Here is a 27,148-nt window from a genome sequence, read left to right as displayed (position 1 = left end):
TACGCGCTTCCCGCATACCACAAACAGCAGCACACACATACATGCACACAGAACATGTCACATGACACTAACCAACTATCATATGACTACACAGACACCTAGTGGGAAAAATATGAACTAAGACGTCACACCAAAGGCACGAACAGTTCTAACAAGTGACTCACGCACAAACAGTTCCAGGAAGTAACTGAACCTATAAGAACCGATTAAAGTCACAGTTGGAGTCAAAGTAAAGACTTACCATCACAAAAGAAGAGAGAGAGAGAGGGGGGGGGGAGAGTGTAGACTAAGATATTATTTTATTCCATAATGTTGTGATATTGTAAAGACAAAACTCACTAGGAACTGAAGGTCCCCAGGGAGGAAAAAGAAAATATAGCAAACTACATTTTACATCTTTTAGCACTTACAATTTGTTTAGCCTCTCATGGCTACACTGTCATATATCACGCAAATACTAAATTCCACCATATTGATTCAAAGTCAAACTAAAACCCATTCCCCCCCCCCTTTTTTTTTTAATTTTCACAAAAATCAGCCTTAAGCGAGAGAAAATTTATAAGTGTTTTGGTTATTATAATTTAAACATCATTTGCTCTGCTTACCAATTACCCCAAAATGGCTGCCTGTACAGTCAGTCAACAAATCATCCCTTGGAAATCACTTTTTCAAATTTCTGTTAATTTGCCACAAGAAGTATGATCAACGCTGCATCTGCCACTCTACTCGCAGTCTGAATATTTACGTAGTTATGTTAATAAACCATGTTCGGAGCTAATAAAAGCCACAAAAAAAAAAAAAAAAAAATCTAAATTTTACGACAAACTCGTCGCACATCCTCACCTAAAACCGACACCAGAAAAAAAGACGCTTCTTCATCTCATCCTCCCGGCTCCTAGATATCTGGAAGCTATAATTTGATCACAACTCTTTTATCCACCTATGCCAGGTGCGACAAGAGTAAGGAAAAGACAAAGCAAGAAAAAGAAAAATCACTGCCAAAATGTTCTATTGGTTACTTCAGCGTGATAATTATAAAGAATACAGTAAATGATAAGATCGGCTATTGTTACCCAAAAGAAAGAAAATTTGATGCTACAACCGTTTTTCGTTTATTTATTAACTGAGATTTCTGTTTCTTGGCAAAGCGCTGATGCTTAAATGCAATAAAATTTAATAGAACGTTTAAAACATTTTATATTTAATTCATAACGTATTTAATCGTAATTAAATATATCATTCAGGATTATGGACTGTTTAAAATTAGAATTTTATGTAAAATTGAAAACTTTAAATACACAAGCACTGAAAAAAATTACGGAAAAAGGAGGAGGGTATGAGAATGATTTTTTTTTTCCAATAACTGTAACGATAAGTTACAAGCATAACTGGCTGTTTCAAAGGTCTTAATTTTAAAGAAAAGTAATTATGGTTTATATTTATAATAATTTCCCGTCATTTTAAAGTGTTAGAACTTAAAATTCAAATTTAAATAGTAATAGTTGCAAACATACCTCAGGTTCTTTCCGTTTCTTCTTTTCCTTAGGTTTCGGTTGTCTAACTACAGTCGCTGGAAGAGAAAATATTTCTTGAAGCAAAATTTTTTTATCTTGCTCAGTAAACCTGGAGCTAGATTTGGATATTTCTTTGGTAGTCTCCTGAAATTTCCCCTTCTTGGGAGGAGACGGTCTACCTTTATTGTCCATTATTCTGAAATTAGAGAAATTAATATTTATCAGCAAAAACAAAAATCCGATTAAAGAAAGAAAAAAAACGATCATTAATACTGGAAAAGTTTATTAAAACATTATTAATATTTTCTTTTATACTTCAGACACACCAATGCCATGTTAATTAAAGATATTTCGAAAAAAAATTAATAAATTTTAAAGTTAATTATAAATGACACTAACCTGATGTATGACCATACTAACTTAAAACTCAAGAATGTGTTTAAATATTTATCGATGACGAAAATTTCCATGGAAACTCCCAGCTATGTCAGCAGTAACATAACGATATTAAGTCAGTACTGTGTTTAATGTACAAATAAATAATACAACTTAAGACAAAGGAGAACACAGCTGAAAGTCTGTACAAAAACTTAAACACTAATCACTTAACTAGTGTTTGCCATCATCTTAACTCTGAACACCAATAATCGAATAACTGATATTCATGATTGAATATATTGGTAAGAGTTAAGTGTTTCGAAGCAGATATACGACAGATTGCCTATAATTCCATGAAGTATGTACAACAGAATTAAGAAGACAATTCAAACGTAATTCAAAAGGAACTTTTGAACAGCAGTTTCTTTAATAATTCTACGTTATTTCTATTAAGAAGTTTACGCTTCCTCGTAGCTATGTGGATAGCGTACACGCCTTTGGTATGGGAAACCTGGTTTCGATTCCCGGCAGGTGCTCAAGTGGTTCGGACCCCACGTTAAGCTCTAGGTTCCCGTCTCATATAGCCTTGCTGCTGAACCACACCACTCCACTCTAGTAAGAAGTTTATTCAGAGGCATCGATAGAATAGCATGAGTTAAGAGGAAGGAATCCGAAGAGCATCAACTGAGTTAGCTTCCAGTTAGGAAATTCATTAATAATGTAATTCTAGAAGCAATGTAATACGTATTTTATCAAAGCATTGAAGACGATTCGTCGGTGTAATGTCTGTTTCTCAGGAAGTCACTTGGATGCTACTGTGAGTACAATCTTCCACGCAGTGGCGTAGGGAAGGGGGGGGCGGAGGGGCCGGGCCCCCCCAAAGAGGTCCGACAATGTACTTTGGTACTTTGATGTTTGTAATGTTTTATATATTTTTATGTTTATATATTTTTTTGTTTGTAATTTTTCTATATGTACCTATAACAGCACTTGCCCCCCCCCCCAAACACACATCCTGGCTACGCTACTGCTTCCACGGACAGCTGGTACTATATAATGCGTGGTTCTGCAACCGGATATTTCTTTTAACACTAGATTTTTTAAGTATTAACGTAGCGTTCCACTAAAAATAAACCTTTACTCTTGAGCGCAAAACACTATTGATTCACTTCTAAAACAAATCATTCAGAAGAAAAAAGAAAGAAAAAACTGAAAGAGAGAAGTTTACATTTCCATTTGCAACGAGCGTTATCACTGGATTTAGTCACATTAAACATATGGCAGGGAGCTCCTATTTCTTAACACTGGAGACTGCACTTGTACCTGCATCACTACTATTTCCTTCTATTGTCCTCTAGTAGTTACTGCCACTTCGGCAACCACTAAATAGTTAGCTTCTGTACTAGTCACTAACTCCTACACTTGGCAGCACGTGACTCATTTGATAGGAAGGCCTGAGTTTCAGCACCTTGGAAGAAGATAAGACTGATCTGATTCACAAAATACAAACTCGCAAAGAGTTAATATTCATCTGGTGGTAGTAGTGTTTCTTTCAAGCATAATTTTTGGGGAGTTTGTTTTGCCCTCCTGGAGTTGGACAATCGCCCCTCTCCCCCAGAGACAAGAAAAATTAAATTGTTATTCAGTCCAGCCCCTTCATATTTTGATCCTGCTTCCCGGACAAAATTTCCAAAACACTTAAGGAAAACAAAAGATTTTTTTTTTTTTTTTTTTTTTGATTGCATAAAATATATTACTTTTCTCGTGAGTACCGGACTCAGTTGTGTACTTCTCTATCCTTGTAGACACAAAAGGAATTCTGGCAAACTGATAACAATCCTTTCCGATTTCAGTTTAAACGAGTCGCATCTTCGATATACTGCCTCACTGCCTCTTGTTTGGATTAGACCCATAACTCATTTCTTTCTGTCATGTGACTCTTATCTGCAACTAACACAACCAACACGAGTTCTTTCATAGGAGCAAGGAGTGAACTTGTTTTGTAGACATGCCATTTTAAAAACAAGACATAGAACAAGAATTTTAGGAAATCTGAACATGGATCAAAAGCTTGCGATCTTGGCCAATAATTAATTTTTGGATCAGGTGACACAAAATTTTTGAACGGTCCCTAAATCGAGTTTTCGTATTTTCTACGGAATAAGCACATCATACTGAGTTAACTGATAGTTTGGGTTTGGCTACACTAAATTTTTGATTAAATGAATCTTTTGATCGAAAAAAGATAACAAAAATGTCGGTCTTGCCAACTTAAAATCTTTGATGTGCAATGACGACTTCTATACCATTTTGTACAAATGTACATGTAACATGGTCCAAAGAATGATTAATAAATCTAATCTAATCTAATCTAAGTTATTCGTCAATTACTGTGTATAAAAATAGATTTACTAAAAGTATATTAGCACCCACTTTCCAGTGATGGTGTCTTGATCACCGAAAAACAAGAGGCGATAAGGCATACCACCACCTACTGTCTCACTTCGAGTTGAGTTGAGTTGATTGTGAGTTTAACGTCCCGTGCAGCAGCGAGGCTATATGAGACGTGGACCTACTGATTAACGTGGAATCCGAACCACATGAGCTCCCGCCGGGAATCAAACCCGGGCCTCCTACGCCAAAGGCGCGTACGCTTAGCCACGGAGGAGCTTTGTCTCACTTCGACCACTGCATTTATGTACACCTAAACCAGAATAGATCCGAAGGTGCGATATGTTGCAAGGGCTCTATAGTGTGTTGCTAGAATCAATTGCCACCATCTTTTCCCCTATTGCATCACACACTTATAAAATTAGTTATTAAAACAATGGGTTTGAAATACTGACACATTACGCTGTATTGTCAGTTTTCCTAATATGACCTCACTACGCATCTTCATACAATCCAAGATTAAACTTCGTATTTCTCTGTAGTCACTTTACAGTGATGATCTTTATTATCTTTTTCGTTTGCCTCATGTTTAAATTTCGTATTACTCTATCAATTTCCAAGTAAATTTTGTAATTTGCGCGGGCCCCTGCGGAACAACTCAATCCCATTCACAGACAAATTATCTTTATTTATTTATCTCTAATAAACATACTCAAAAAAAAAAGATACTTTCGATATTGATTATTGTCCGTCACGGCTTGTGTATAGCCCGCTCTCCCAGTTCTTTGTCACCGGAACTGGAAGTCACTACTACTACTATTACTACTATAGATACTACTACTACTACTACTACTTATATCGAGAACAGAACCCAACCAACCCCTGCGGGGTTTCTAACCCGTTCCTACTACTACTACTACTATTGCTACTAACTACTACTACTACTACTACTACTACTACTACTACTACTACTACTACTACTACTACTACTACTACTACTACTACTACTACTACTACTACTTATACTACTTATACTAAAGCTTCCTTACTACAAGATTTACATCTTAAAACTTTATAACATGCGATTCCGATTCATTATGAACTTATATGAATCGTTAGAATCACTATGATTCGTTAAAAATCACTGGGGGGAGCGGGCTATACTCAATCCATTGTCACAAGAAAAGCACCACAAATAGTCTCGATCAACCTATTTTGATAGATTTACTCTACTGTCAGTCACAGTGATTTTCAAATAGTAACTGACCCTGTGACTTCGATATTACTCACCGCCTTTGCTCCCTCCGGCTCTGAAGCAAATCGCATAACCATAACTATTATAGAAAATATATAAAGTCTTTGCTAATATAATAATAAAAGTTTAAAGACATTAGGAATCTATATGGTAAAGAGAGCGTAAATTTCCGCCGCTATATACTTATTACATACATAGTTACTTCGAAATTGCAAATTCGCTATATATTGGTAACTCGCTTTACTAACTAATTGCTACATATTGGTATCCAATAATGAATCAAAATTATTCCAAGAACTACTTACGAACATTTGCTTCATAAAGTTATTCCTTCAAGAAATCCTTATTTATTATTTCGTTATTTTCGCCTACAATTAAATACATTCGTTATAAACATCGTCCAATTGGATTTGTTTATAGTTTCTATGGCAACGCAGTCACAGAAAACAGCTGAAACCACAGTATATTAAATATTTTATTGTACTTTTCGCGAATTTGAAATTAAGGTCTATTATATATACATATTCTAATATATATAGATTATCAGCGCAGCAGAAAGTATAATACATAAGAAGAAGTAAATTATGGTTACGTTGTGTAAGAAATTTAATATGTTTCTTCTATTACTGACCAACTATGCAAATTGATTACTTAGTTGCACGAATGGCAATGCAGTTTGGTTACAATGGTAGCTGAGGACGTAAAATGAGAAAATCACAGGTTAATGTGAATGTAATTTTCAGTTTTGATTGCATTGCTGTAAAAATACCTGTAAATAGGGAAAAAGATTAAAATACAAGTCATGCTTTGTAATTCTTTCCGGTGTTCACAGGTATATTTCTAAGTTTGTTTACATTTTAAAAGATATTTAATTAAAAGTTTGTTAAATCATAGTGAAAAGTATGGTTCAGATTGTAAATAGTGGATACCATGGCTATGAATTTAACTTATATATATATATATATATATAGCAAAACTCATCTCTTGTCTGATATCGACATCTTCATTAGATTAAGCGGCCTATGTTTGGCAGAAGGGACCCAGTTCTTTTTCTAAAATATGTTACAATTTTGGTAATTTCTCTTTGTATTAGGTTAAATTAGGTTAGTTTATCTTATGTTAGTGTAGGGGTTCCAGCATAATTTTCTAAAAAATGATAGAATTTCACTTATTTCTACTAATATTACGTTGGTTTAGGTTAGTTCAGGTAGTTTAGGTTAGATTTAGTTAAGTTATGTTACGTCTAAGTACTTGCATCATCCATTTCTCCTGTAAATTTTGTGTTTTTACGTGCTTCTGGACCCTTTCTGCTAAACATACTTCGATTAAGCCCCTTAACATCTTACTCAGCAATGCCAAGGTCCATTGTTTTAGTGAATTTTATTTTGTAAGACGTTTGCATGATATTTGTTGCGTGAACTATTGATAAATAGAGAGATAAAATACTCAGTGACCGGAGGCAGGTAGAGAAGTTAGGGCATTTATTCCGAAGTTGGGCTTCCGCTTTCGCCACGTTTTTTCGATGTTATCTCCTTTCCACACTTTCTGCAATTTGTTATTAGGTTCATTAATCCGTGCTCTTCACAAACTTTTAAAAGATTTTGCTCGTTATCAACGTATTGCTTCACAAATGTTAAAACTGTTAGTTCATTGCCCTTATACATTCGCCATGTTGATAACATAAATGCTCGTTTCTTTCCCACAATGCAACTGTTCGGTTACCTTGCGCCAAGTAGTTCCCTCCGCTCGCCGTATAGTCCCATGTTTATAACCGCTTATATATAACAAATAAACAGATTTTTCGAGACTCTTATACATTATCAAGCACACAAACGATCAAATTATCCATATCTTTCCTGTAAATTTTAAAAATTTTGTTGGATACGGACGCCCAACTTTGGAATTTAACCCGAAGATAGCGCCAGGGCAAGTGCTATGAGTTCCTGACTTTTGAAAACAAGACTTTTTACCACAATTTTGAAATCATCTGAGTCTTGATAAGCATAGGATCCGTTTCAAACAGATCAGAGTACAATCTTACCGGTAAACTCTACAATACTCGTTCCAGTTGTATCCTTACGCAGACGCAAGACATTACACTCGATTAATTTTAACAAAGTAGGACCAAACTTCCCTCACCATAAGGTACCCCGATCCTTCTCCCAACCCTTTTAAAGCGGTCCTGTGATGTACAGCTAAAGCGTGTATTGTAAAATTTGCCCCTATTTCTTTTATGTGTACGGCAAAAAAACGTACATTGCAGTATGCGTATAGTTTTATTTCTAATCAGATTAAGAATATGGGAGCCACCATATACCTTCATATGAATTAATAAATATAATATACATATCTGATGCGGACTTACTGAGCATAAAGTGTGCGGGTCAAGTGTACTGTATGTTTTATTTTCATTACACTTGGATTTAATATCCCCATTGATGGAGACTGTGACGTACCTATAATATACTATAAATTTTATTTGAATATTTGGATTTTATTTGAAATCTTATATAATAAAATTTTACGTATGGGTGCCATGTTGTTTACATTTTGCTTCTTTTAACCAAGAATGTTGCGACTGATTTCTGCATGCGGAGAGATTTTCATTATGGTGGAATGTTTAAAATGGTAAATAGTTCGAGTGAAATAAATGATAATTCGTGTTGTCAGCTATAATAATATAGCTTCATTATATTTATTAAAAGTGATTTATTTACTTTGGTCAAATTTTAGTTTAGGTGCCTTCCATTTCAACTCAGGCAAAAAATTAAAGTAAAATTGTACCATCACCATCTCAGATATTGTAGAAACTTTTTTATAGCAACTAGACATGTTTTTAAGAGACATATTTTTTTTTTTTTTTTTTTTTTTTTTTGTTTTGTCGAAAAAAAATTTTCACTCCAAGCAATGGGACATCAAAGACGGGGAGTACAATTTATGAACTGTAGGAGACATGGAAAATGGTCAACTTCGGAGCCCCACCATTCAGCTGTGGAGACAGGTAGTTATAATTCTTGTTGTGGTATGTACATAGGTGTATAAATAAACTATATTTTATTATAGGTTGGGTTGCGCATTCGCATCTTTTTGTACATAATTAACAAAGGAACGTCAGTTTATCTGAAAAGTCGAAGTTTGCGAAATTTTTTCGAGCACTTCCGGTTCGAATTTTATCGAGCACTTAAAATTCTGTTTTTACGGTTGGTAAGGTCTAGTTACCCGCTTTCCAAAAAGAAAAAAAAAAAAAGTATCGCTTCTGTGTGCAACCGTTTTGTCGTAAAGAAATTCGAGAAATTGCCAAATTTTCAAAATATCCATTTTTAGGCGCCATTTTCTCGAAAACACTTAAAATGGTCTTCGGAAACAAGATTTCACTGATTTTTTTTTTTTTTTTTTTTCACATGGACCAATCATTTGCTTGCTTGGTGTCTTCTTCGCTAACAGCATGTAACCGTGCAGATGCCCAATAGGTGTTGGTGCACTCACAAGTCGTCCAAAGTTGTATCCAGGGGGACGATCCCCCTCCCCTCCCAGAAGAAGAAACTGTCTTATTTTATATGTAAATAAAACCCATCCCAGAGTTTGGAGCTCTTAAAAGTAGCTCTAAGTAGCAGTATTACAACCCCGCCCCCAGAAGTCCGTCCTGAATCCGCTCCTGCGATAGTCACCAAACACTTATTTTCACTTCTCTTATGCTCTTCTGGAAACCTCTACCCTGCTGAAGGTCCATGTGGAAGGCTAAACAGCACTTCAACTTCACGTAATTCATGATTTATTCATAATATTTCTGCTACTCATCACTGGTTATTATACGTATATATATGTAACAAAAGTTCCTTTTTTCAAACTTCTAAAATCTACAATTTAATTGCAGAAGCTCGATTTTGGGGGAAGCATAAAGTTAGTTACTGCCATAGAAACTTCCCCATTTTCCGGAAGCCAAAGGTGACTTCGTTGAATACCAGTTACCGGTCGCACACTTTTCCCATTCTTGCTTTCTTTTTCTTCTTCCGGAAGTTGTCGAATTCAGTTGCAGGAAACAAAACGAGAGTAATACCCGAAGTTTGTACATGCAGTATACTCACGAATTCTTTTGCGGTTTTAATACTATGTATCTATTTTCGCCTAAGGTTATGCCGCGTTGCCTCATTCTTTACAACCCCCCCCCCCCCTTCCGATACCGTCGCAAAGACCCTTGCATGGCCGGTTTAACTGCAAAAACACTGCTTTATCTTACCTGTTTGCATCTCGATCATCTGAAAGCTATTTTTAAAGTGCGATGCAACACCATCAGAAATCACTTGACACAGAGTGCGACCTGCAGAGTTATGGCGGGTTGGCGATCAGTGGTTAACTGACGCCTGTTTCCTCTGTGGTTCCTCTTTTATAGGTCTTCAGGTGGCTCGTCTTTCGGTTTCCATCATGTTGATCTTCGTATCTTCCTGTTCAGTCTGCTTGTTTGTAAACGTTAGCACGTGTCGTCCATAAACATGTGCTCATGTTGTGATGTGGGGATCCTTACTATATACATATGTAATGTATTTAGATGCAAAAGTAATTTAAGCCGTCTACCCTGACGAAAATTGATTGCTCGAGCAATTGAAATAAAGGCTGAAAATGCAATAAAGGAACATTATAGGTGAGTCATTGTATTATTATTATTATTCCAAATATATGCTGTATGCGCTCAATAAGTAATTATGATATAGTATTTTTGTTTCAGATCATCCGCTGGTTTCGTACGTGTGCTATTGAGTGTAATGTACCAAACAAAGCTCTTCTGGGTCAGCTTCGTAAAAGGACAGGATACGCAATATCCAACTGTAAAAAAGCTCTGGAACTTCATAATAATGACCTGAATAAGGTAAATATACTGCCTGTCAATATTTTATTACCTACTCATGTAAATTAAGTGCTGAAAGATGTGAGTAAATTCTGATTGTGGTGATTCGTTTGCAGAAATTTACGTTACGAAGTTGTATGTTCCTTATCTCTCAGTTTTTTAGGGAGTCCCTAGAAGAAGTTTTCAAAACTTCGAATTTTGCAAGTTTAATGGTAGAATTTAGCTTCGTATATTGTTGAGGCACTCATTGCATCAGTTTTTGTAAATCCTGTCATATTGCAACTGTCCCACTGGAGAATCGTAGAACAGTCAATGCAGAATGGTACACAACCCTATGCCTACCGAAAGTACTAAATGTGAGCAGACAATCCAACCCTAATCGTCGAATCACTCTGCATCACGACAATGCAGCTCGCATACAGCAGCTGCCATAAGTGATTTTCTGGACCAAGAAAACGTTGAAGTCATGACACACCAGGCTTATTTCCCTAATGTAGCCCCCGGTGATTTCTTTTGTTCCCAACAATCAAGAACATGTTGCGTGGGAAGCGCTTTTGCACTCCAGAAGAAGCCATCGGGGCATACAAACCGTGTGTTTCACAGGTACAAACTTCGGAGTGACGTAACTGTTTCAAGATGTGGTTCTATCGCATGAAAAAATGCATTGCTGCAACGGAGGAGTACTTTGAAAAGCAATAAAAAATTGCTGTACTTTAATATTCTTGCGTTGTATCATTTTCCCGAAACTCCCAGTGCAACCCTCGTAATTTATAAAAAATTCGAAGTAATTTATCAGATAGCCCAATAGCTTATAACTATATACATTCCTTTAAGCATCTGTAATCTTTTAATAAGCACTTTCAAAAACTAACATGTCGCTAGATCTGATTCCATAAATGAGTTCATGTATTATACAGATAAAATGTTCGATAATTTTTTTTTACAGGCAGAGCAATGGCTGAAGGGCCAAGCTCAGGCGATGGGCTGGGCGAAAGCGACAAAACTGGAAGGTAGAGCAGCAAAGCAAGGTCTTGTAGGAGTAATTGTGGACAGAGATAATGCAGCAATGGTGGAAGTTAACTGCGAAACAGATTTCGTAGCGAGAAACAAGATGTTTCAGTCAATGGTACAGGATGTGGTAACCAGTTGTTTGCATTTTGCATCGAATTGCCCGTCAAGAGATCCTTTAACAAAGGTGAGGTAAGATATCTCGTTGCATGGATAAAAGCTAAAATGATTTTTATTCTAATTTGTGATCTTTATATTCAGATTCCTTAGAAATTATATCGTTTTTAAATGTATTAAGCAATTGCAAGAACTTAAATTAACTGTTCACTAGAGAGACTGACACAAATATAAAACTATTACAATCATAGTACAAAATATGATTGTACTAGAATTTATGTGTAGCTTTCCCTTATGAGATAAAAATACTTCTACACACAAAAATTTATGTTCAGATTAATCACTTGTGATTTATGCTTGTAAATTATTTAATTGTGAAGATATGTGTATATATGACATTTACATAAAATTAATTGATTCGAATTTTTTTACGGTGCAGGGAGGTAAGAAACTGGAGTTTTTGTTATTTACACAAAGCTGTTTTGTAGTTTGTATTATAGTTAGAATAGCTCGTGAAAATTAATTGATATCTGTTTCCGTATCATGGGAAAAATTTGAAATTTTATTATACTGCCACTATGAGGATAATAATTTATAATAATAATGGTTTGATAATAATCTATAATGGTTTTATAATATAACTTTTATAATAACAATAATAATTGTAATTTAAATATGGATTAGGCTAGCTTACTAGTGAACTGAAGTATATTTCAGATTTAAATAATAATTCTTGAAGGAGACGCACTACCATAGTAGGAAATGATGAGATGTAGTGGGCAGGAATTCCTCCAGAGATAACTTCTCAGTATTTGTGTGACAACAAAAAAGAAATCTTTAGAATGTTTATGTTTTAACGTAGAAGTTCTACCACCCTGATGGATGACTTCAATTCAGTAATTTATTTGGCCGTCTGAAGTGTTCTTTAATTATTGGCAATTCAAGCAATTTATCGTTTTCATCAAAGTAGAATTGATAAAACCAAGAAACATCTTTGTGAAATCGAACAATCGTGCATCATATCTCTAAATTCACTCGTTAATGTCGTTTTTCGCAATCATTATAAATCTGCAGTTAGCGCCTAGATCTCTGAATCCATGGCATACTTTTACGCTTAAAATATTAGATGTGCGTGAAAATATGTTGAGCTGTGTAATAATAATAATAATAATAATAAACTATCGTGTATCCGTAAATGGCATTTTATCTAAAATACCTCCTTTTGTCTTTATATTTTCGAAAAAGTTTCAGTAGGAGAAAAAATACTGACGAACATATTTTCAATATTAGCAATATAATATTGAATTAGAAGCAATAATTAAATAATTAACTTAGAAGCAAAAAGTTGAATGTGGGAAAACTTTCTTCCACTGCTGTTGCAAAATAGAAAACCTACAAAGAAGTTTTACCACGTTGAACATCGAAACTTCACTCCGCAGAACAAGGCAATCATGGATTCAGACCTACGTAGAAAACATTTTATCAAGAATGAAGTTAGAAGTCCTTTTCTGTCATGAAGTTCTTAGTCCTCAGGGATTTTCAGTGAATCCTTGGGGAATATTAGATACTACTAGATGATTACAAAATTCTTCTCATCATGGTAGAATTGTATATTTCCTTGGTCAAAACACATTAATATTACTTGCAATTTATTATTATTTAGGTACAGAGTTTCTTTGTTATCCTACGTGACGGGATTGTCTTATGTCAATCGATTAAATGTCTCTGTTTTATTTACGACATATTTATGGTTTGGAAGCTAGTGTTTTCTCTTCTTGATCATCAGATTTGTCTGACTTCAATCACGTGACTGAGAGAGGTATTGACTCTTCCTGTTCTCACATCAAATAAGAGTATTTTAAGAACCTTGTTGTACTGAATTTATTTCTCTTGGTAACTATGAAACGTTGAATTTAAAATTGTTTGCATTTTTTCATCTAAAGTAGAATCATTTTTTTTTTTTTTTTTCTACGAAAGTGATTAATGCATCCATTGGAGTATTTTCTGGAAGAATCAAAATTATTTTCTTGCTATGTTCCGTATTATGGAGGAAGAATAAGCTTGATGACATACTAGTCACAATAGTAGGAGCTAACGACGTTAGTAAAACTCCACCGTTTTTGCTTTCCTTATCTGAAAATTTCGTCTTGTCTATAAAATATCGAAGTATCTACTTGTAACGTTTTGATTTTATTTACAGAGGTCCTGTAAGTAAAATATTTCCTTTTAACATTCTGAAGCAGTATTCACAAATACTTTGTATCGCTGAAGAGTATAATATTGCTTTGTTAATTTGGGTTCTGTTTTGTGTAGTGTATTTCAATGCATCGGCATTGTGGTACGTCTAGCTAGGTAATTTTTCGTAGATATTAGGTTTTTTTATTTCTTACTTTCTTCTGATACCACTAGGGATCATTTTTTCTGTATCCCGAACAAAATAAAGTGTTCTTTACTACTTCGAGGACACTGAATTCAGAATAAGTATCAGAATTTGTGCGCCACGCCGCATTCTTCAGACACAGGATGTACAGAAAGTATGCACCTATATATTCAATAATAACTCTTCAGTGGTCTGAGATTCACTCATGTAGTTTTTTTTTTTTTTTTTTTTTTTTTTTTTTTTTTTTTTTGTGTGTGTGTGTGTGTGTGTGTGTGTGTGTGTGTGTGTGTGTGCGCGCGCGCGTAAAAAGCCTTCCTGACTTGTCTAGAACGTTCATAAATAAATGTGTGTATTAAGGTAAGATTGAGGTGGAGTAGAGGCATTATTTCCTTTTCAGGTAGAACTAATGGTAGATGTAGCATGTCGATTGCACTTAGCGTATATTGATCATACGTTGCCCATTCCTTCTTCTTGAAGTAGTTGCATCGTCCTAACTGTCCCATAGACAGAGGAAAGAGGAATATTTCATGTAACCTCCTTGCAGTCTATGCAGTATAGCCACAAGTTTAAGGTCGCTACAAATATGCCATTCATAGCCTTTGTAATTAATACCTGCGAGAAGCTTCACCAATGTATCTTAAGTTTCTTTCACTCCTACGAGATATGCCAATGGATTAAACAGCCAGTTATTTTCATCGTGTAGTAGCAGTGTTTCTAACTGAACTTAGAAAGAAAAATCCATGAACAGATGCCATTCGTCAAGCGTGTAATTAAATCCGAGTTTTTGTAATAGTTTACCAGATCTGGAATGAATTTTCTACTGCAAAAAGTGGTTCTAAAACCTTGCTGCCATATAATAAACTGAAATATTGATGGACCTGCAAGTAAGTACCATTCTTGTAGTTGCGACCTCAGAAGCTCTGGTTATGTTTAGAACCATTTTAGAATCAAGTGTTGTAAGTTTCTCCTGCCTAAAGGAATGAGATGACTTGTCAACATCTGGAAATCGGTAGTGCTTTCCTCAATACGTGAAGTATTCAAAACATTGCAGTTGATAGAACTGGAAGTTCTGCACTACGTGGTACTGCCATATCATCAGAGCAGAATGAGACAGAAAGTTGTTGCCATTCATCTACTCTCTTAATGTTACGTGCCCACAGTTGATCCTGGTCTCTTAAGTAGCCATTTCTCTTAACAGATATTTATTGTAGGTAATGGAGTATATTGTACGTGGTTTGTCTATAGGCATCACAGCGACTGCAAATGAAACAAACTTTACCTACAGAAGTTAACCTAAGATTAATCATTCAAATTTTGTCTGCATAACATGAATCTCGGAAATATCTTATGAATAAAAATGAATATCAGATCTAAAATGATCATGCCCGAATTAGTTAAGAACACGAGTTTTTCTCAACTCTTTATCCAAGGTCCCACAAAATAGATTTTCCATCCTCCTAAAAGCTTCTTTCGCCATTCCTGTCCTTGCTTTTATTTCACGTTCTCAGTTCATATCATCACTAATAATACTATCTAGGTGTCAAAAACTAGTCACCTGTCCTATTTTCTTCCCTCCTACTTCTATATTTGACACAGACCGCTTCGTTTCAATCACTATGACTTTTGTCTTTCTAACATTTATTTTCATCCCATTTTCTTCACAGTCCTTCCTCAAGTTTTCTAACGTCGTATTGATTTTCTTTTCAGATTCCGCAACAAGTGCCATGTGATCTACAAACCGTATACATCTAATCATTCTACTCCTACTGAAATGCCGTTTTCATTTTGTAGGCTCTTCCGCAGTACCTACAAACCTACCGTAGGCTCTTTTTTACTGCATCTTCTAGATAGATATTAAATAATGTTGGCGAACTTGCTGGTTCATATATAAGTGGCTTATGAGTTTCCGATCTTTCCATTCGAACCCCTCCTTCTTTAGAACTCCAAATAACAATTCATAATTCACGCGGTCAAAATGATTTTCTAGATCAATAAATACAACATAACGCTCTTTTCCTTTTTCCATAAACCTTTCACTGATTACTCTTAATAATCAATTGCATCTCTTGTGTCCTTGCCTCTCCTGAACCCAAACTGTTCCTCCTCAACTCTTTCATTTGTTGTTCCATACAACCGTGTGTTCAGTATTCGAAGCAAAACTTCTGTTGCATGTAACATGAGACTAATCTATATTGAAATGAAATGAAATTTTGAGTTTTACGTCCCACGGTTATGCCGGTCAGGCTAAAGGAGACGGTGATAATGAGTAATGAATGAAATGGTGGAATGAAGAAAGTGGGAGGAAACGGGAGAACCCCGAGAAAACCCACGCACACGGTGTTTGTCCACCACAAAGTTCACTTGGCGGGAGCAGGGTTTGAACCCGAGACCCCTAGCACCAGAGGTGAACTAATCTATATTATAAAATTGAAAATATCTATGTTTGTGACTCTTAATCTCTTGAACCGCCCGAACGATCTCGATCAAATTTTCAACGTAGATGCAGTTCTGCCCTGGGAGTGTTTTCAGCTATTTACTTTGACGGTACAACTTAGGGGAGGGGGAGGAGGAGGACAGAAAAAATAAATAAAACTTAACTCTTGAACCACCCGAGCGATCTTGATCAAATTTTCAATGTAGATGAGGTTCGGGACTGGGATGATTTTTATCATTTCACTTTGACGGACCAACGTAGGGGAGGGGGAGATATACAAAAATCAATAAATATAAAAATAAAAATGACTATGTTCATGAATTAATTACTTTTGAACCACCCGATCGATCTCAATCAAATTTTCAACATATATGAAGTTCAAACCTGGAAAGTTTTTTTCATTTCATTTTGACAGTAGATCTTAGGGGAGGGGAGGGGAGGAGGGGAAATATATGAAAATAAATAAAACTTAATAACTCTTGAACCTCCCGACCGATCTCGATCAAACTTTCAACATAGATAAGGTTCGGGTCTGGAATGTTTTCTTCATTTCACTTTTAAGGTGCAAAGAGGGGGGGGGGGAGATATATGTCAAAAAAAGTAAAAATAAAAGTGACTGTCTTTGTGACTTCATCACGCTTAAACCACTCGACCGATTTAAAAAAAAAAAAAAAAATCAACGTAGATGAGGTTCGGACCTGAGGTGTTTATCATATCACTTTAACGGTAGAACTTAGAGGAGGGGGAGGGGAGGGGAGAAATCTATAAAAATAAATGAAACAATATCTCTTGAGCCACCAGACCTATCTTGATCAAACTTTCAACATAGATAAGGTTCGGGCCTGGAATGTTTTCGTTATTTCACTTTTACGGTGGAACCTAGGGAGGGGAAGGAGGGAGATATATATGTAAAACGAATAAAAATAAAAGTTACCGTCTTTGTGACTTCATCACGCTTTAACCACAGGACCGATCTTAATCAAATTTTCAATATGGATGAAGTTCGGACCTGGGGTGGTTTCTATCATGTCACTTTGACGGTAGACCTTAGGAGAGAGAACGGATATATAAGAATAAATAAAACTTAATAACTCTTGAACCACCCAACCGATCTCGATCAAATTTTCAACATAGATGACGTTCGGGCTTGGGATAATTTTTATCATTTAACTTTGACGGTGCAACGTAGGGTTGGGGGAGGCGGAGATATATATATATATATATATATATATATATATATATATATATATATATATATATATATATATATATATATATATATATATATATGTAAAAAAAAAGTAAAAATGACTGTCTATGTGACTTCACTCTTGAACCACCTGACCCATCTCGATCAAATTTTCAACATAGATGAGGTTCGGGCTGGGATGGTATTTATCTATTCACTTTGACGATAGAACTTAGGGATAGAGGTAGGAGGGGAAGATATATAAAAATAAATAAAACTTAATAACTCTTGAACCACCGGACCGATCTCGATCAAATTTTCAACCTAGATGAAGTTGGAACATGAGTTTTTCGAATGAGATGATTTTTTTGTCATATCACTTTGACGATGTAACTTAAAGGAGGGGAAAGACATTTATATATTATCGAAAATGACCGATATTAGTGTCTAATCTATAAATTTTGAGGTCGCTGAGATGAACAGTGGCACTTCTGATGCCATTTTAATCCAAATTCATGCCATGCAAAAATTGCGGGAGGGAAGGGATATATATATATATATATATATATATATATATATATCAAAATGACCAATATCAGTATCGAATTCATACTTTTCTGGGTCGCTGAGATGAACAATGACACTTCCGATGCCGTGGCCCGCAACATGTGGGGGAGAGGGGATACATAAAAATCATCGAAAATGACCAATATCAAGGAGAGCTTTAGTAATAGTAAAAAGTGACTGACTAACGAAACATATTACTATTTTTTTTTTTCTTAATTTAACCCAGCGAAGCTGCTAACTGATGCTAGTAGTTCTATAATCCTCACATCTTTCTGTGTTCGATTTCTTAGCCATTGGTATCGATATCGTCTTCTGGAAATCTGTTGGCCATTCTCCTGTTTCATATATTTCATTTGAGAGTTGGAACAATTCTTTGCTCTTGTCTCCCATATTCTTAATGAATTCGATTAATATATTATCTATTTTAGTTGCCTTTCAATTCCTAATCTCAGATGTAGCTTTGTCAAACTCATCCCGAAGAATACAAAATCCTTTATCAATCTCGCGTACTTCATTTTCTGCTTCAGCATCTAGGCCACACGGTCTATCCCTACTCTCGTATAAGTCCTCAATATATTCTTACCAACTTTCCAAGACTTCACTTCTCTCGCTGACTACCTTCCCGTTCGTATTTTCTACTGCCATCGAAATACCCTCTTATTTCCTCCGAAATTCCATAGATTTCATCTCTTGTGCGTTTTCTTGTATTTTCCAACTCTTTCTAATTATTCTATGTGCTCGCATTTTCCTTTGTAAAATTCTTCTCTTTCTCTGTTTGTTTTCCTTAGAAACTCGTTTAACTTTCCGTACATATTTCTATCCTCTCTTGTATCAACCTCTCTCCACGCCCTCCTTTCCCTAATTTTCTGCAACATCTGGTCTGTAACTCATGGTTTCTTAGTCGTTTTGTGTTCGCTGTAACCTACTACTTTTTCTGGAGCCTAATGTATGCAAAGTTTAATATGCTTCCACCATTGGTTACTACCTGCAGCTATCCTTTCCTTGTTTGAGTATTCTTCGAATTTTTCAACGAAAAGATTTCTTTCTTCTTTGTTTTTAAACTTTTCAGTATTCAGCATCTTGTTGCCTACTTTTTTTGTGGCTACATTTTTGAGTTGAATATCCACTTCGACAGCATAAGATTACGATCAGAAAAAATGTCTGCCTGGGAAGGGTCTTCACGTTCTTCAAGCTAATCCGATACCTATTCTCAATCATAACATAGTCTATTTGATAAACGAAATTTATGCATCTTTAAAGTAATATCAAGAACATATTGAATTACATACTGAAGAAAACAATGAATTTAATGACAAATCGAAGTAAAACTTGTTTCTATATTACCAGTGCAGGGAGACAGTAATTTCCTAACTCCGACAATTATTTTCAAAATTTTTAAATATCTTTCTTCTTAAAAAAAAAAAAAAAAATGGAGAAATAACAGTAGAAATACTGGTATTCCTTAATATAATTTACAAAATTCCTTACTCAGTGGGATCCTTGAAGAATCAGTAAATATATTTGCATACATAAGAAGTATTATTGATTAGATTTCGTACATTCTAATACTGTAATAAGATAACTCAGATATAAAAGATCTTACCTTATATCCGAGGAATTAAAATTTGTATCAAACTGTTTCAATGTCCGCTGACAGTTTTATCAATGACTTCTATTCGCTGATAAACTGGTAACATATATATATCTTTCTGCTTTTCTGTGAAACTCTTCCGAGAGAGAAAAACAAATGAACGTTTTACTTTTGAAACTGTGATGAACTTGGCTTATTGAAAAAGTACGTTCACAATCAATAGGCATGTTATGAATTACCACTTTAGAAGCGAATAGAAGCCATTGATAAATATATCAGCAAATAATGAAGTAGTTTAATAAAATATGAATTTGCGGGTATAAAATGAGTCCTTTTACACCTAAGTTATTAATTATGTATCGTATAGCAATACTACCAATGTAATAAGACTTTTATATTCAGATTAGATTAAGTGCAGAGCAACTGAGAGAGCTTCCAGGCCAGAATGGAAAGTCATTGGCAGACAATGTAGCAACGGTGATCGGAAACATTGGCGAAAACCTAATTTTACGAAGGGCAACGTGTTTCAAGGCTGGAGAGAAGATACTTTTATCAGGATATACTCATCCTGCTCCACCTTCTCCTACGTTTCCTATGATTGGAAGGTACGGATCCATTATTGCATTCAGAACAACTGGAGATGAACAAAGAATACAGGACGGTCTGACTCTAGAACAGTTCGGTAGACAACTTTGTCAGCATGTAGTAGGTAAGTAGTTTAAAGCTTGCATTGTTTCGTAATTAATGATGAATAATAAACTTCCGATGATTGTTTTCTAATGATTACATTATAAATATGTTTATTTCAAAGCAACAATGTTAAAATGTATTTTATTGCGTTATAACAAAACAAATTCTCAGCATAAAGTAGTTATTTGAATGAAGCCGAATACACAGAGATTGTTTCCGATCTATGATGACGATTTCAAACTCCACTTACCTTAAGAGAAACCATGTCACCACCATTGAGAGTAATCTATTTGGTGGCCCTGCATGTGGGCAGTTCCCCGACAGCGATGTTTCCACTGTAGGGACTGGTAGTCATGTCAAGCCGCAACTACTCCTCCTGACAGAATTTCCATAACCATTCAACGGTGCGGGGTCTCCTGTGAGACAAGGCTTCGTTTCAGGAGGCCGAAGGCGCAAAAGTCCATGGGTGACGCATCAGGAGACTTCACTGGAATGTCTGTGAATGGAATGGCACGAATTCTAGTTTCTGCTGCCATTTGTTGGAGGAAGAGGCGGGTCGAGCGAGATGTGTGACTTGACGCCTTGTCTTGATGCACGATTCTTGTCCCTCGCGTAGAGGTGGGGAATGTCATGGCGATAAACGGGTGTCAGGACGTTAGCCAGATATTACCACCCAGTCCGCTTCTCAGAACAGTCACACACTCTCTCAGTCCTGAAATCGGTGCTGTCTACTCAGATCACATGGCTTGTACCACAGCCTAGCTCCTGTACTTAGAAAATCCACTGTCCATATATTGAGAACACCTTTTGACGGTTGTTATTATATATATATATATATTCATGAAAGGAGAAATCCTTAACCACTTTTTTTTTTATCATGTTATAATACATTGAATAGCAAAAATCTCATTTGAAAATGAAATGCACTATTTCTTATTTTACTAGTATATGCAAGGTGTATAGTTTCCTCCGGAATTTCTGGTCTCAATTAAAGAAAGAAAAAAGAAGAGAAAGAAAAGGAAGTGAATCAAAAATCATATCAGGTTCAAAATTTCATGTTTCTGTAAAGCGTCACAAATCTTCGGCTACATTTTCTCTTGTAGACGCGGCAGACATCATTCTTATAATCTAGCTGTATACTTTAGTTGGTTAGTAGTAGTTAGTTGATTGGAGTTTAGCGTCCTTTTTCAACATTGATGCTGTATGAGACAGGGCTTGCTGTTAAAAATAGGATTCGAATCAGTGCTTAGATTTGTGTTCAAGGTAAGTACCCACCGGAAATTTAACCCGCAATCTCGCACACACAGAGCTCACGTTGTTAGCCACGCCTGCGAAGAAACCCTCATATATTTTGCAACATCTGTTGTTCAGTGGTAGCGACTAAAACTATAGTACTTCATCGAATCTTGTATGCTACCGCGGTGTAGTTTTGTACAGTAGATATTTAAAACTTGAAAAAGTAATTTAGTTGTGTACAGCTCATATCATATAAGGGACATGGAGCCCTAACGTGATATCAAATTCCCTCTGCATTGATTGGACCTAAAGGAAGGAAATATAAACCTGAAAACCTTGAATTTGAAAATAAACATTTAATAGATAGCCTAATGAAACAACAAGCTAAGTGGGCCAGAGATAAAAAAAAATAATAATAATAATAATAATAATAATAATAATAATAATAATAATAAAGAAAAAGAAAAGAAAAAGTAATCTTTTCTAAGTGTAGCTAAGTGCTACTATTATGTATACATATCAGACACGCACGCACATACATATATACATACAGATATCAGATCCGTATGTGACTGGTACATATGTGGTGGTTGCGTATCCACGTCTTATCAAAATGGTCGACAAGTCTTAAATTCTAAATTGTCTCCTACAGTATTAGTATGCGTGATTGCAATGTTAATAAAAGAAAAAAAATAATGTATTAAAAATATATCCTGTAAACTTTTCAAAGACTAGGATAAAGAAAGAAGTATCAAGTCACATACAATTGTGGAAAAGAGATGAATAGTTGAATTAGTATTTCATGGTTTATCAATAAGAAAATGTCGGAATCAAATAAATATATTTATCATCGGATTTCATAATTCGTCTAAGTTCCCTTTATCATGAAACTGCATACGTAAAGTCCAATAAAAAAAGCTTTTTTGTCGTACATATTTTTAAACTTAGATTATTTTTCTTGGGAGGCACGATGGCGCAGTGGTAGAGCGCCTACTTCTGGTGCGTGAAGTCCCTGGTTCGATTCCCGACCAAATAAGCTTGTGGTGGACAACATTATGTTCATGGATTTTCTGGGGGTACTCCCGTTCCCTTCCACTTTCTCATTCCACCAATTATTCCATCATCATTCACTTGCCTGAATGATCGTCTTCCTTAATCTAAAAGGCATAATCGTGGGACGTTAAATTGAAATACTTTTTTTTTTTTTTTTTTTTTTTTTTTTTTTTTTTTTTTTTTTTTTTTTTTTACGTTATATTTGTGTTTTTAAAAAAGTTAATAGAAGAAACCAATTGTAAGTGTTTTAAGTTAATGTTTTTAATTCTTGTAGGAATGAATCCGCAAAAAATTGGGACTGCAGACGATAAGCCGGCTGAAAATCCTGATGATGAGTTGTGCATGATTCATCAAGAATATCTTCTTGACCCAAACCAATCTGTTGGTCAACTACTGGATGATGTAGGAATCACGCTTGTAGAGTTCGCTCGATATGAATGTGGAGAAGAACTTAGCTAAAAGTATGTTATGTAATGGCTTGTAGTGTGACAAAAACCGAATGTCAGAATGTGAGTTGTATGTTTCTTGAAGAGAGACTGGATTCCAATCTGTGTGAATACAAATACTTTAATGTAATGAATAAAAGAATATTGCTTTATAAAATTTTAAGAATTTTCAAATTATTTTCATCCCAGCATCAACTAGAACTAAGATGATGTCAATAGTTCCAAGTTATGAGGTACCCAGACACTGTTGTTTCATTATTTTCTACACAAATCCCCAGTTTAAGATGGTATTTTGGTAACAGTAACTGAAAAGGACAAAAAAAAAAAAAGCATAATTTCATACCCTCTTTTCCTCCTCATAAATTGAACTTTAATATTTAGGAAAGAAATAATACGACTTGTCTCAACATATCTCAGTTAATAATACGACTTAACTTTTCTCATCATATTGAAGTAATAAGCAAACAAAATAAAACGAAGATAGTAGAGCAGATGGTCTAATTACCCGATGATATACAACAACGCAAAGACATGAAGTGCTTTATTTTATATTACTGGAATTCTGTTTTCCACATCTTAATGGTTAATATTCTTGTGTTTGGTGCGAGAAGCCCGAGTTCAGTTCCCGGTGGTAGAACCACTATTCAGAAAATTTAAGCTGTTAAAAGACGTTCAACTCCAAACTAAGAAATATAGTCCATGTTTTTCTAATTTAATTTTTTTTATTTATTTTATTTTAAGAAATTGAGAGGAAATGGTGATACTTCAAGAAAAATTCACGAAAAATATTTATTCAGCAGAAACCTTGTGTAACCATGATCGGAACATGATATCCAGCATACTAGAAGTAAGCGCTTCATCACTGAACGCCGTGGTTCACTTCTTAGTCGTTGATATTTACTATTAGAATTCAGCTCATTATTTCCCTAACGAGACAACATATCCTTCGTAGAGCTGCGGTTAGTGCTACAGTTAGTGGAATTTTTTCACACAGATATTTTTTGATTACTCAAAGTAATGATCAATAATTGGGATCCTTATCTCAAATCGATGAAATAATAATAACGTAAAGTTATTAACATAAATATTATCATAATTACATTCATAAACACAATATGAAGACGTACCAATCTATAAGTTAAATAGTTATGGATTGTGAACACTGATATATATATTTCATTTCATTGAAAACTTAGAAAATAATATAGTCCATCTAAATCGTATGTTTGTTATAAGAATAATAAATGAAAATTATTTACAGATCCATCTCCTTAAGATATCCTTCAAGTAAGGTCATTTTAGCATCAATAGAGAGCTCGACAGGAGAGAATTTGTTTTTAGACTCATGTTCTGTTAGCGAAAATGTACTAGTTTAAACTCCGTCGTAGCTATACGCTGGTGAAGAAAATGTAATTTCCGCTTCCTGTTCAGCTAGTTGGTTACAAACAAACCAGCTTTGAGCGGGTTATATGAAGAAGTTTACATGGTACTCGCCTCTGAAAATGATTTGTTTCGTTTCCGGATGTAACCATAACAGTTTAAGAGGTACATGCAATATTGTTTTGTTTTCCCAAGAATGAAATTAGAAATATTGTACTATACAATATATTAAAGAGAAACAATGACAAAGTCACACTGTACAACAAGCGATATAATGATTGATTATTTATTGGGCGAACAGATATATCTCAATTTTTTTTAAGGACAATTTTTCTCGTTGTATATTCTGCGAGAAAGAAATTAAAATACACATATGTTTTAGCAAAAGCTCCTTTGCTCTATCTTTATTATTATTATTTGTTTGTTTGTTTGTTTGTGACATTTTTAGGCTAATATATATTAATACTCAGAACACTGTAAAATCGTTTCTAAGTAAACTGATAATTGAATCACACATTTAAAAGCATACTATAATCTTCGAATAATGCCTGCCCCAGCATGGAGTATGAATCTCGCCTACCTCCGCTCCTTCCGATCCTCACCAGCGTAAGTTCGATAACAATTTTACCCTTGTAGTTACATATATGTCATATGTGTAAAAATTTGAAACTCTTGATACAATTGAGATTTGTAGGCAATGGATGATTTTAAAATTGGCAAATCGGCGTTACACATATATGTAAGAAAACCGCATTTAAGTAAACACAAGCTAACCTAACCGTACCTTACCGCATATGAATGTTGGTAAGAGTATAGTACAGGCAATATAGTAAAGTTTAAACCGGACTTGTTAATTTGTCTCATCTCGTTTGACATAAACTATAATTGCTCCATCCTATCGATCTACGCTAAGTACACATGAAAAATACGTGATATTTTTATATTTATGTTTAATCTACGAAAACAGTTTGTGCAAGAAAATTATGTAGAGGGAGAACATAGAAACAGCATTAAAAATGTCTCATGGTTATAAGAAATTGAAATGCAAATCCACTTGTAGTGATTACTAGCCACTCATGTACGTGGTTGGGATTCTCCCTCACTTATGTCCAGCAAGTTATTGGCAATTGCAGTAATTAAAATGTAGAGTAATTTTGTTTCATATAGTATTATGATAAATATGGGCTTCCTATACGCATAGAGTAAATATATTCACAGCTATTCGTGAAAAATGTCGCCTTTTTTCATAATTTTAAGTTTGTCTTTCACAAGACTCACAGGTGCTATATGCAACGCCATTGAAACTGCCTTAGCAACCACCCTAGCAACAGTTTGCAGTAAAATTCACAGCAGACGACTTTACCAGCGTATATGAGTAGCGTACCTTTCTTTAGCGCGAGAGACCCGGAGTTTGATTCCCAGCGGAAGCTCATATGGTTCGAATCGCATGTTAAAGCTTAGGTCCACATCTTATATAGCCTCGTTGCTGAAAGAGATGCTAAATCCCAAATCTATGAAAATACTAAATTATGATTTTAGAGCAGTAATTTTCTACGATTTACGAAGTTAGACCGAAGAACTGATTATACAACATTTGAGTTAAATTGTATCGACAGAAATTCATACCATTCCAAGTGAGAATCTCATATACAGTATACATAAATTGAAATCTCTCCTATTGTACTTTTTATTGATTTTATTGATGCATTGTGCCATAGATCTTCCTTAAGACTTCTCTCTTGTTGCAATATGTCCATACAGATAGAGAAATAATAGTTATAATAGAAAAGATGTCAAAATTGAACATAAAAGTAAATAGAAAAGTTGAAGAGCATCTAGATTTCATTATTCTCCATATGTTTTTTTCGTAGGTGTCTACTGTCATTCAATATTACATTACCAAACCTGAATCTACAGATACATATCAACCTAGAGTCTAAAATAGTGTTCGTTGAAAATGTTGGCTAGGACTCCAGGTTATAATCTTTTACGATGATCAAAACTGTCATCTTGTAGTTGATTTTCTTTTCAAAGAGCAAAAATCGAGCTCTTAGATTTGACGTTTTAATCCTTAAGCTTCTGCAGTACATTTGCAGAATATCACCTCCAAGGTTATATGAGATGTGGATCTGGTGTAACGTAGCAATAGACGTCAAAATGTGGTACAATATTGATACGTAAGTATAAATAAATAATGATCTAAATTAATGATGAAATGACATTACAAAATAAATTACAATAACAATATACATTTTAAATACAAGCTCAACACGAGATTACAAAATACGTCACACTTCTATTGAACAATTAAAATACTCCTGTAAAGAATAAAAGGGCGTTGCAACTAACCTATTGTATAACTTACTTTTAAATCTATCTATATGTTCATCTTTTAGTGATGCAGGCAACTTGTTATACAGTTTTATTCAAATTGTCTCATAACTATTTCATGATTTGGACGGTCGTTGATATGGGACATTTATGAATTTACTACTTCTAGTATTATACGAGTGGATGTCTTGCCTGAGTTGTAAATTTTGGTGATTACTTTTTATATAGAGGAGTACTGTGTAAATGTATAGATTGATTTGTCATAATTTTAAGATTGATAAACAAAGGTCTGCAATGAGCTAATTTGTCTACGTTTGAAATAATTCTGATGGCCTTTTTCTGTGT

The 27,148-nt window shown here is 34.8% G+C and overlaps 2 protein-coding genes across 6 annotated transcripts in view; one reads left to right on the top strand and one right to left on the bottom strand.

Moving 5' to 3' along the window:
- Dhc36C (Dynein heavy chain at 36C) overlaps positions 1–5,984 on the bottom strand; it is a 365,150-nt gene extending 359,166 nt beyond the window's left edge. For all 3 annotated transcript variants that reach the window (XR_014128870.1, XR_014128871.1, XM_081743777.1), the window contains exons 1-2: positions 5,844–5,984; positions 1,515–1,710 (exon numbers count right to left, since the gene is read on the bottom strand). Coding sequence is in view for 1 of the 3 variants with exons in the window: in XM_081743777.1 (XP_081599903.1) it covers positions 1,515–1,706 (192 nt within the window). In the remaining 2 variants the exon portion in view is untranslated. The remainder of the gene's footprint in view (positions 1–1,514; positions 1,711–5,843) is intronic.
- Positions 5,985–6,211: 227 nt separating this feature from the next.
- On the top strand, positions 6,212–23,258 carry mEFTs (elongation factor Ts, mitochondrial). Of its 3 annotated transcripts, none has more exons than XM_081743787.1 (6): positions 6,235–6,370; positions 8,444–8,539; positions 10,248–10,402; positions 11,328–11,576; positions 20,070–20,376; positions 22,921–23,258. In XM_081743787.1, exons 2-6 carry the CDS (start codon positions 8,446–8,448, stop codon positions 23,103–23,105), a joined length of 990 nt encoding a protein of 329 aa, XP_081599913.1. In that variant the 5' UTR covers positions 6,235–6,370; positions 8,444–8,445; the 3' UTR covers positions 23,106–23,258. The 3 variants fall into 3 exon arrangements, with proteins under 3 accessions (XP_081599918.1, XP_081599913.1, XP_081599917.1); XM_081743791.1 differs by having other exon boundaries at positions 6,236–6,370; positions 10,262–10,402; XM_081743792.1 differs by lacking the exon at positions 8,444–8,539 and having other exon boundaries at positions 6,212–6,370; positions 10,262–10,402.
- The last annotated feature ends 3,890 nt before the right edge of the window (positions 23,259–27,148 follow it).

Source organism: Thermobia domestica, chromosome 2, assembly GCF_964235325.1.
Source record: "Thermobia domestica chromosome 2, izTheDome1.hap1.1, whole genome shotgun sequence".
Lineage (NCBI taxonomy): Eukaryota > Metazoa > Arthropoda > Insecta > Zygentoma > Lepismatidae > Thermobia > Thermobia domestica.
Note: the sequence above shows the minus strand (reverse complement) of the source record. Positions and strands in the feature narration are given on the sequence as shown.